The sequence below is a fragment of the Opisthorchis viverrini genome (assembly GCF_000715545.1).
Source record: "Opisthorchis viverrini unplaced genomic scaffold opera_v5_112, whole genome shotgun sequence".
NCBI classification, from domain to species: domain Eukaryota; kingdom Metazoa; phylum Platyhelminthes; class Trematoda; order Opisthorchiida; family Opisthorchiidae; genus Opisthorchis; species Opisthorchis viverrini.
Window position 1 is genome coordinate 689,766 of NW_008751770.1, and position 12,461 is coordinate 702,226.

Sequence of the window (12,461 nt, forward strand, 5' to 3'; positions counted from 1 at the left end):
GGTAAACTAAAACCGAGTAGTACTAAGACGTTAACACGAAGACAGTAACTCGTTATTCGTGTTTGCAGTGGTCACCTAACTGCATTCCGCGCACCTATTGTACCCAAAGTTTGGATACATTAATAATTTTTCCTTCAGCTTTAACCTCAGTGACATACAAAGTAGATCTAAGAATTTGATCGTCTGAGTTAAAAACCTACCGGAATCGCCTAACTAACCGGATGGTCACGTCACAAAACAATTCCGATTTCTAAACACTTCGGAACATTGAATACAAAAGGCTCCAGTAAGCCACAAGCCACGCATTTTCCTTCTTGCAGAAAGTAAGCAGTAAATAACAGCGAATGACATCGTGAGTTACCTGTGCATCAGCATTTTGCACGAGGCCCAAACTTTCTGGAGCACTCTCAAACAAGAAACATGAGAAAAAACATGAGGACAACTAAAATTTTGCTCTCATTTAAAAGAGCATTTTCTATTGTTTTCCGATTAAAGGAAACGCCAGTCATACTATTCCCAATGTTGAATAAGAACGAGGCCGATAAAAAGAGCGTGTTTGTTAAACTCCAAAAAAGTCAAGTAAAAAATGATGGAAAGTTTGGTGGAATTTCAGTCAAACCAACATTGCATCTTGTGGTGGTTCTGAAAAACAGAAAGCAAAACGGTAAATGCTATGTGCTAAGAAACATAAGATTTGCTGTTTAGAACCAAAAACGAGCACACGCTGGTGCCAAAATTCACATTAATTATGGTTAATTTAGGTTAGCTTCATTACCACTAAGAATGTTCAAGGAAACCATCTTCAGCCCGAAAAATAGACCGCCGACAAATGTAGATGTGTATTATGTATGTTTACGGTAAGGTACACTAAAACATATCTGTGTCTGACGAAATATTCTACCACTATTCACATATTGGAACACGGATATTTTACAGGCCAACCAACCTAAACGCTGGTTGGATTTCAAAGTGGTAGAAATACGGCGAAAAGTTTCAATAAACTATGATAGCTTTTAACACAGAGTTCCTTATTAAAAGATGTTAATATATGTTGAAAAGCCTAGAATCTCTGAATTGGTGCTTTGTCGTTGTTAGAAATCAACGGAACTGCACAACTCACGGATATCTCTGAAGATCCCGAAATGAAAAATAGAAGCCCTATGTACAAACTAACATGCAGAACGTAAATTCAAACAAGATATGCTGGTATCCTTAACGCTTGACAAACCGAAGTAGTTCTGTCTAGGAATTATTGCATATACTTCGAAGTCGTAATTGTCATTGCGGAAGGCATCCAACATCGGATCAGGTGCCACCTGTTAGATTGGGGGTTGGTGAGATCAAGTATTAAATGCAGTTTGGACCAAACACTACTAGCCCGGTGTTTTTTAGAACCAACCAAAAGTCGCCAGTCCCCAACAGGAATTGTGTTCTGTAGCTAAAGCTCACCTATGTCAAACTTACGAAATTCAAGAGAGGTTTAGACCTGTGACCTTCTGGTCAGTATTTGAACACTGAACAGTTCGGATACGAGCAGCTAATCAGCAGGGTGATTAGCTCTAACTCAGGGTGGGTATACTATCCTTCAGTCAGGGAAGCCGTACCACATGGTTACGTACTGATTAACTTCCCTAGTGACGAGCTCCCAAGAGGATGTTTCACTCATCCTATGAAGTGGGCCTTCCTCTGAGCTCCAGATTGTGGTGTTGAATGGGATGGTTTATTGATACATAGGAGAGTTTCGAGCCTCATTCTCTTCCATTTGCTAGCTCTTCACACTGTCACCCGTCGTCGTATGGTTTATGTCCAAAATGAGTATTCGAAAGGGCATTCATTTTCGGGGCATTCGCATTACTGACGATTCCCGAAATGGTTGGATCAGTCATAGTAAGCTTTTCTGCGTACTTTACTCACTCACGACAAACAGTTCCAAAGTCTCATATTACTGACTATCCGAAGCTCGTTTGTTCGAATCCCTCGTGAAATACCTATGAGGTGCTCAATCGTGAAGAACCTATCGTATTGTGTTCCCAAATTCTTCATCGCAGTCTGACTTTACTTGCAGCATAATATTTATTACTGAGTGGATTCTGGGTGCTCAGTCATAAATATAAGTAGATGAGAACAAAAAGCTCACCGGACAAAATCGGTGACAGCTCGGTGTCCAAAACGATTTACAGGCACCCATAATTTTTTAGAAGAATAAACTGCTTTATTGAAAGTTTGACTTAAAAATCACAGATTTTGCATCCGACCACATGGTACGGTTTCAGTACCGAGGTACCGTGCGGTTAAATGTGTAGGTTGTGTGTCTTTTGTCATATTTCAAAGAGCTAATCGAAGTTACTATGCCCACTTTCAACGAATCGGGAGCTCTGCAGGCGCAATATACTTTCAGACCGTCAATAGTTATTCTCGTATGCACTTAATTTCAACCACCACATGCCGTCTGCCGATGATGTTTACTCGTAACGGTTTACTTACTATAAACTTTCGAACACACTCTTAGAGAAGCACGACCTGGCACACCACAATGATCCTTTAATTTAATGCCACGAAGATAGCTTAGCATTGTACCAAATCCAAGATATATACGTCAAGGAATGCAAAAACTTGTCTAGACGCTGCAACAAACATTTTGCACCCTCCGATAAAAGTCAATTTAGCAATGCCGAACTTTGCCGGTAATTGGAAACTAATGTAAACTGAGTGATACTAGAACCCAAACCCCAAACCCAATCCAGCGCACAACTTTAGTTTTTTCGTTGGAATGAGAAAATCTTTCCACCATTATTCGTTATCCATAATCAGTCTACGATATTACAGTGCATTGATGGGATAACAACTATTACACTTTCCACAGGATAACGGATGCAGAATGCAGCTTATGCAACCCAGTCGCACGTCTTCAGGTGTTAAAATGAGGCATTTCGACTTTCCAATGACAAGCGTACGCTGAAGAACACCGATCCGTGACATCCCTCTCAAACGTTTCCGCAACTATCCCATGTGCAATGACAGGTGGGTCGATTAGGTTTTATGAAAGATTCGAATGACTCAGATTTTTGCAGCCTATGGTAGAAAGTGAAGGAATGTGCCAGAGCCTTTCGTAGGCAGATGTGCTATCATTGTTGCAACTACTCCTACAAATTCTACACTGGTCAAATGAGACGCAGTGAGGGTTCGCTAAACTACCGAATACATTAACACATCAGGGAGGCGATTAACCAATTACACTCATTCTCAGCGCCGAACAAGGAATGTGTTTAAACCTACGAAATGTTCCGATCATCCTTGAGTGTACTTTAGGAAAACCAGCAGTCGTCAATATTTATCCCTAAAAACGAAATCAGGTGAGGTCTATTGGCTGTGAAGCCATAATGTTCTGCTGTGGCCTTGCAAACGGAAAGATCTAAAACCTATGAAATAAATTAGATTTCAATAGAAGGATGTAGGATGTTTTTTTATGTATGATATATGACTGAGACATGAGCATGTGTTTGATTTGTTCGGAGTAGGCATTTCTCCCGAGTAGGCGATTCTCCCGAAACACGGTGCCGGCCAATGACCACTGTCAATTGGCGTTGTTTCAATCTGTTATGAATCAGCATACTCTCAAACCGTAAAATCATCAACATAAGAGGATCCAATCAGAATAAATGGAGAATTAAATAGCCCAATAGAATACAAACACTCAACATAGCGACAAGGTCTTCTTTTGAGCTTTTTTGAGCTTTTTTCACATTACCAGTCTACCTCTAACGGTGCAATGTAAATTGACAAAGACGGGTGGGTCCCGCTAATGGACGTACTGTTGACAAAACTAAGGCAGCCAACTGAAAACAGCTACTCCAAGAGCCCCGAATAAAGGTGAATTACTTAAAAGTTTTCACCCAATTGTAAGGTCGTTGCAAGGGAGAAATATATCCACGTGACTAGAATGTACCACGTTTAGTTAACTGGGGCGAAATGAGCACTACCTAGACAATCAGGTACACGACGAAACCAATAAAAGTGCTCGTTTAGACAGGAAAGCTGTTTCTCCATGCGAAGTCTACCCAAGTAAAAGACTTGGTTTTTCCAGTAGGGGTCCGTACAAATATGCTTTCTTTAAAGTCTAGCTACTGGTGAGTAGTCAGAATGATCAAATTACTGCCTACAGACGCTCATTGGAGGCACGATCAGCGCAAACGTATAAGGCTATAATGCAGGTGAATATCTACAGATCTAATTGGATCCAAAAAGGTCTAATCGAAAATCCCTTGGTGGAGATACTGTAATGAGTTTCTAAGATGAACTTGTGTGTCTGAAATTAGGGCAGTAATAAACCATACATTCTTAAAACGTGCTGAATAAAGGGAGTGGAAATTAGAAATTAACTCCCAGAAATAGTTGCCACCAACTCCGTCAAACGGTGGTATTGGAAAGATCTGCTCATTTACGGAGAAACGGGGCTTCGTCGAGCCGGTGAAAAGACCGGTAAAAATATCGAGAAATCCGATGTGGCCGAGAACATTGTACTGAAGGAACCGATCTGAGTATTTTTTTCCAACCTACATCTTCGCCATCCTCTGATGGGGATAAGACTGTAAGAATGGAATAGGCAAGATATCATCCCAGCTTGACAGCTTTACACGGAATACGCCGTTAAAAAGTCATTCAGAAATGATTTTACTTTGGTTTCATTTGTGTCAATATTTTTTCTTCTACGAGCACGGTTAAGGCAACAATTTATCCATAAACATCAAAAGCGCATTTCTCTCAACGTATGCGGCTTATTTCCTTGAGCAGCGTGAAGTGCGAATGTGGGAAACTGCGGGTGAATGGTAACATTTCTAATAGCCTCAACATCCATATTCTTGCAAACCACAGTGAAATCATAAAAACAAAACTGAGTGTACGATAGCGCTGAGACTGCATGACGCCACTGAGCCACTGGGACGATTGGTTAGTGGTGAGTTGAATGGAGTCCATTTCCGGGGACCAATCTCAGCCGCCTGTTGCATGCAGGCAAGCAAACTGGCAGTGCAAAATTACGAATAATTTATTCCGTTTTTCCAAGCATGCCACGGTAAGTCAATTTTATTCTGTTAGCTACAACGTGTGTCAGTAACACATTGACATTAAGCTACGGTAAATTTATACAGCAAACCAACGACTAAGTCTTCGCTGAATTGGTGTTAGTATGTCACTCCGAAAGTAACATATGTATCAACTGTAAGTTTACAATGACACCCAGCTCATTATAATAGAAAGAAAGCGGCAAGTGTGTGTTTCCAAGAACGTGCGGTTCAAGTGATTTGTCAAACCTGGGAATAAAACATGAACTCGCAAGGCAGAACTTCAGTTAGAAAACTCGTTCACTCCTAGCAGGAATGTTTGTCCTTGTGAGCTAATCTAATCAGAATCAACTGGTTGCCCGGTTTGCTATAAACTATCTGGAAAAGATAGGAGATACGTTCTAACGTCAGCATTCGACAAGTTTCAAAGGGTTTTTGATGATGGCGCTCGAATTAGCTAAAGGATATACATCTGAGATGAATTCCCTTTTAAAAGAAGCAAGTGTTTTCTCTGCAACTTACTCTGGTCCCTTCAGGGTTGAACGCACGTCTTGAAGCTTCTGTTTAAAAAAAGAGGCAAAAGGAGTAAAAAAATAATTTCGTAGCTAAGTTGCTTTTCTCCATGTTTGGCAGTATATTTGAAAAATTGGTAATGAAACGAACTCGATCCGACAACGAAATAAAGACCAATAGTCTTCTGATACGGCATGAGGTTTGTGCAGTAAGCAGATTCACCAAGACACTACTTCTGAAGTTAAAAACATTTCTGGAGTCATTGGGAAGTTTCAAACTTGTTTCTTGCTCGCACAAATGTAAAAAGTGTTTTGTGATGCGTAGAAAATTATGCAGAAGAGCTGGTGCAATTCAAAGCGTGAGATTAGTTAAGTGAAACACAGTTATCTAGGCGAAATAGAGCTGTTAGACGCCGCCTTACTACACAGGCTAGCATAACGTACTGGAGTAGGCCTCCTGAAAGCGGTTATCAAACCGCACCAAAAAAGAACGCAAATATATAGGAAACTTGTAAGAACGCCAAAGAAAACAGCTAAGCCTGGATTTTCGTTAAGACGTCACACGCTCCCAAACTCAAGTGATGGCAAATGAAAACTTAGTATTTTATCACTGCTAGGAAACTATGAGATGTCGGCACTGTTTGCATAAACTTAGTCTGGTGCTCGAGCAGTAATTAAATTCAGAAATAAAACAAACGTCGTACTGGCTAGTTACTCTAGTTGGCTTTCTGGACCAGGGTGATTTGAAATGGTCCAAAATGAGGATGATTTCCAAGCCAACTCGATGAAGAACAAAATGAAGCCGTTCATCGATGACCATTTAACATGAAAGCGTGCGAATCATTCCGTGTATTTACATGTCTGTCAAGCCGAAAGTCAAAATCAGGCTTATCCTGAAAGTTTCGCATTGTAAAAAGCCCACAAAAATATGATGCAGTGAGTGAACAACATACAACTAAAGCCATGGCCCGGAATAAAAAACACTCCTCAGAAATAGTACTTTTACCCCACGGAAAAAATTAGCTTCGGTTTTTGAAGTTAAAGGTGACCTATCCAAATATAATACACGGCAGTGTCGGCTGACAAATCCTCCATTCCCGTAACTGTAGACGCAGGTGACCGTCGGAATTCGAACAGGACTCTAAGCAGGATAACAAATTTCAAATAGATAAACAGGCTCCGAAAAGGTGCGAACCATGTAGAAAATGGTTTTGAAGTAGTCAAAATCAGGGGTAACGTTGTGGATTTAAGTCTGGTTTGATTAATGTCCCCTTACAGGAAATCCTGGGCTTTTAGCCAGGCTGCGACCCACACAGATTTTAGTTTATATGCATACTGTGTATATATTTTCTATACACATCTAGTGAGAATAGTGTATTACCCCTCCCGACTGAACTCCTCGAAGCTTTGGTCTCAATATGTAACAAAAGTTGGCGTGTCAGTTTTCAGCAGTAAGCAGCAAAAAAGACGTTTTATTCCATATGACTGCGCAAAGAATAAGTGCTTTCTAATCAATGTGTAGGTGATACACCGGTAGTTACCATCCTTCCGTATGTTGGAAAACTCCACACTATTGAATTCATTTCTACATAATCTACTTGTAATCAGCAAAGCAGTTTACAACAAATCCCTAGTGGTTTCACCCAGACGATGCACTGACAACTCTGTTAACCAAGCATTTTAAGATGAAGCGCACAGTGTAAAGATACTTGTTTCTTAAAATACGCGCCGTTTTCACATAAACGAGACTTGATAAGGACTCTATTCAACAGGGTGAATCGTATCTGCGCTGAGGTCTGCATCGGAGAAAAGGACTTCAAATAAATAAAAATACCTGTCCAATATATGTGGTACATAACATGGTACGAAAGTTGCGCCTCAAACTGGCTCCTAAATTAGTTTATCTCATCGAAGACACGCTTCAAAACATGGCATACGTATCTGACCTCATCGCCATCGCTGAAAGAGTTGACTAAGCTTATTCGGTCCAAGGTTTTTATACATAAGCCACCAGTTAATTAGGTCACGATATTGGCAAGCGACGAGAACTAAGCACGCCTAGGTACTGATGAAGCGACCAATAGCCGAGAAACCAAATTTAATTCTACACAATATATTGCATGGACGACCGATTTGTCCTTAAATTGGCTTTTTAACGAGCTTTGTGCTACTTTTCTTCACACAAATCTACTTTCTGCGTCTTCTAATTTAGCGTAAACCCTATGCTTTTTCAGAAAAATATAACATGTATATAGCCTATGTGTAGGGCAAAAATGTTCGCATCACGTAATGTGTCACTTTTGTCGAGAAACGAAATACTCATCATCCAAGAATTTCGGCAAAATTGCCGAACAAACAAGCGAATCGTGATGTGATGTCTGTCGTCGGATTCCTTGCTAAATCAAACTGCCTCGATGGATGCTTCTGGGGAATATTGGTTCACACTGAACACAAGGCTGTTGATAATGAACTTCCACGGGACCCCGGTGGTCGCGCAAGAAGACCAGCAAGTCTATAATAATGGGGCTAGCGATGCTGCGTTCCAATCAAGAAGGGTGGATTACAAAAGCCTTCACCGGAAACCCGAAGTTCTTTTTGATCAACGATTGACCTTGACCATCAGAGAATAGTGGTCAAAATGGCAAAATTTCAAATAGAAATTGCCAAGAACCCAGTGCGGCTCAAAACCCATTAGTTGTGGGTAATAGCATCATGGGTGACCAGTCATGCCATACACCTCTCGCTATTCAACTAGCACAATTACTCGAAAAAAACCGAGTCAGATTAAGAAGTCCCTGAATCTGAACAAATACTCGGTCGTACTCCCGGATGAAAGGCCAGGGCCTGGGTACCGAAACAAAACTCTTTGTTCTCCCATTGACTTGCTGAGTGATATTTGTTTGTCAACGACTTCATGCATGTAAGTCATTCGAACCTCCTTTCGCCACCTCCTCCTTGCCATTGTTCGCTCAACTGCTCTCACCCGCAATCTCTCCCAAAAATGCGAAAGCGGTCATGGGCTGTCGAAGAGTTATCAGCAACCTTGTGAGTGGTTTCCTTTATGAAAAAAATATACTGCGATATCTCGAATATCGTGCCAACTGAATCATGGGGCGACCTGTGCGCAGCACATTCAGTTGTAGAATAGCATAAACGAGAGATTCAAATGAGTCTCTCGTGAAAATCAAATTGATTTGCAAATGAGTGTATTTCTCAAAAATAACTGTGATTGTTAGTCGTGGGAACACACGTCCCCGCAGACCGAACTTCTAAATCTAAATATCAATGTGCAAGCTTCAAAGTGGTCCGCTCACATTGTTCCGCTCAGAAGGACGGATAATGCGACCTTGGAGGGTGAAATGAAGAGCCAAATCGTGTGACTGAGCCTAGAGAGACCATGTTTGGGTGGTGGATTTAAAGTCGACGCCGGACGCATGGATACTTGGGAAAATCATCTGTTGTCGGTCAGTATGAGCTTTCAGTAGTGGAACCCCTATCAAGTGACTTGAAGGCTATCAACCAAAAACCAGTCCTTGATTCAGTTCACTGGCTTGGACTTCAGCTACAGCCATACAGCCACAATTAACATTTGAACTCCCTTCTATATTATGCGATACGAACCCAATTACGCCATCGCAGATTCTCGGCTACCACTTCGTTTCTCCCTCAGTAGTACGCAAGCCACAGTGGGGTAGCTTTTTGAATTCGCGGAACCACAGTAGGTGAATAATGTTCGAACGGCCTGGATATCAGGCCACTGACAGCAAATCTGATGAGGAAAACTGGTAGGAAGATAAGTGAAAAAATTGGGGAAGCCAAGTCCTTAGATTTAATGCCGTCTTTCAGGCCTAACTGACCCTCAGATTTTGTAAAGATTTTGAATACCATTCAATCAAAACACCAGTCTATTTGGAGTTGTCCAAAATTCAAAATTATAAGTGCGAATCATTTAGCTACTCGCTCCACTGCCTACTGAAGTTAGTTGTCGGCGTAAGATGAAAACTATCTGTTCATGCAGCAAAAAGTATCCGACAAGCGTAAGAAATCACGAAGTGAATGTTTAGCTAAATTCTACGAAAATAGCCGGCTTGTGACAGTAGCTGAACACTAGGATTCTTTAGAGGAAATTACAACACAATCCGAGCAATCCTTACTTGCTGTACTCGTAATCCTTCGACAATCCTTCGGACAATAAAAGGCATTTTGTACTATCCGACACTTCTTCAAGCTGCGTAGGACGTGAAAAAAACGGGTAGATAAATAATAAAATAATTAAGATGAATGATGAACATAACAAAAATCAGCAAATAAACGCCGGGTCAAATGGTGTGTATTGCTTTCGTGGAGAAACTATGTGTCCGCATATGAGAATGGTGCAATTTAACTGAGGAACACTGATTCAATTACGGCTGGCGAAGTTCGAATGAAAAACGTGTTCACTATAGAGAAGTTACTCACGTCAGCTCCATCCCGCAGTCAGAACACTTGAAGCAACCGGGATGATAGACCTTTCCAAAAACACAATAGCCTTCCTGCGCCGGGAAATTGCATACTGTACAAGGGGACGTCAGCGTGACATGCTGAAGTAAATTCTGGAAGAAAAGGAGAAGAGGAAGAATAAAGGGAGTGTGTTCATACCACCTGTAATAATACAGCACAGTGTAACAGGTGAATCATGGACAAACATGAAAACTTTGGTTTGTTATATATATCCATCAGTAGTAGTAGCGTAAGCATTCGGAAAATTAAGTGTATCCAAAACATCCTGAGAGAAAAACAGTACCACCCAACACGTAAGCTCTAGTAGCCTCGGGAGATTTATTTAAAATCCAAAACAGCTCATTCAGGGTGAGAAACTGTGGCATTTAAGTGTTCGCAGGAGGGTCAATCCGGACGAATTTACATCTTGATGCTGATAATGATTTCGTTGCATTTGTCCTTAGAGGGCGGTTCTTATTCTGCAATCAGCTGCAAAACTTTACTTCTTCAAGATAGTGACACAGCAAATATAGTTCGACGGCAGTGTTTTCAACAAATCCAGTAAATACCAACCGGTGCGCGGGTTGTGAGGAAAAATTATAAATTCTGGGCTTACGATCACAAAACCTAGCTCCGTCGATGAAAACTGCAGATAAAAACAGCGTGGGTTTTCGTAGCATGGAAATCCAGAATTTAGTGGGTCATATAAGACGAAAACTTCAAGAATGACTCAAACGGCAAGGTGCTTCATCCACCGGGGAGCTTAAAAGAATCAATGAAGAAAACGTAACACTGTGTTGTACGTGGAGTGTAAATCACTAATGACGAAAGCACTTATCATAGTGGACTTCGTTAACCAAACAGCGCCATATTTCGAATCACATTTCATTTTTCTCCTATTAATTTTGCACTCAGTTTACATAAAAACTAGACCATATATGAGTTTTTAATTAATTTAATTTAATCGTTAGTAAAAAACTGTCCAACTGGACTCGACGAGCGAAATGAACACAGATTCCAAGGGGGAGAAGACTAGATGCCAACTTCATGAAGCTGAAACGAAATGATAGTTTTGTTTGTTTGTCCGAAAATGACAAACCTGTTTTAGAGCACAACGTTAACTGAATGCGGTAAACTGTTGATATTAGCGGAGTCTGTTTAGACTGATGACAGTTTTGCTGCATTGTCAATGAAAAACCAGATTTTCTCCGTAAATATTCAACTCGTGAACGTAGGAATTCCCATTCTGATAAGCCATTGAGCGTTTTACTTTTGATTTGCATGCGGAAACATTCTCATTAGAAAACATGGGTCAGGCCGTGTCAGTGAATCTCCACCTGAATTGTAAGCTGAGCGAATGTGTCATTAGAAACTTCTTTTTCACATACTTACAAGAAAACGTTATTGCGCAATTATGAATGATGGAAATCTGATCCAAAGTAAGTTGCACTTGTGTTTACTCAGTGAAACATGATCGATTGAGGAAAACAATTAGGAAAGCATTCTGAATAGCCTGGTCGGCTGACACAAATCGGGATTTTGAATTTAGTGGCATTTGAAAGGTGGTTTTACTGTAAACTGAAAAAATACACAACTCACATGCCGGAAAGAGCTTTGTTGTACGTTGTTAAACTTTCCAACCGAATTGTCTGCGGATTCTTTATTAAACCCAACTGAAAATAGACGATAACACGGGTCAGTGCACATGTAGAATGGATAGTTTTACAGTTCTCCTTACGCTATGATCGAATTATAATTAAAGTAATCTTAAACACTACTGGATTAGTCCTATTATTTTACCATCGTAGTCACTAATTTGACTATATGCCGACCAGTACGAACATTTGGGTGGCCCTGGTAGCATTGACAAACAGTATCCTATGGCGCTGCACAACTCCGAGAGACATAAAACACATGGATTAACAGCATCACCTACGCTGATTTTCACCTGTAGCATTACACTGATCTAAAAACTTCAAAGCCCTCAATCTTGGTGTCATTAAATTAGGCTGCTCCCCCTGCCTGATATCCGTTCAATTATCCTGAGATGAGCAGAAGAGGGCCTGCACTGTCGAACCATGGTTCCTATGCATCGTGTAACGAAACTTCTATAGTCAGAAATTTCTGATGAGCTGCAAGTTTGGCAACTGATTTTCTCAGACTCATTTGCGAATTTAGGAAGGCAGAGTGTGGTGTGTTTGTGACTGAATTTGAGGTGAAACTGGAATGCCTGCAGAAGATCCTTAGGATTGCCATATGTGTGAAGGCCAAACTAACTACCTCTGACAACAAGTAGTACTGGAGATTAGCCTGTGACCTATGATCCAGCGCAACGTATCGTACTGAAGCACGTTATGATTCAGCAGGATCTGACTAAACACAGTCAATTCACCTAGCTCGGTTTCACAGA

General features: G+C 40.8%; 1 protein-coding gene across 1 annotated transcript in view; it reads right to left on the minus strand.

The window, feature by feature from the left end:
• Positions 1 to 613: 613 nt before the first annotated feature.
• T265_13880 (hypothetical protein) overlaps positions 614 to 12,461 on the minus strand; it is a gene marked incomplete at both ends in the record, with an annotated part of 28,404 nt that continues 16,556 nt past the window's right edge. The window contains 4 exons of the mRNA XM_009170948.1: positions 614 to 642; positions 9,727 to 9,800; positions 10,031 to 10,164; positions 11,651 to 11,724. Of these exons, the coding sequence (XP_009169212.1) occupies positions 614 to 642; positions 9,727 to 9,800; positions 10,031 to 10,164; positions 11,651 to 11,724 (311 nt within the window). The remainder of the gene's footprint in view (positions 643 to 9,726; positions 9,801 to 10,030; positions 10,165 to 11,650; positions 11,725 to 12,461) is intronic.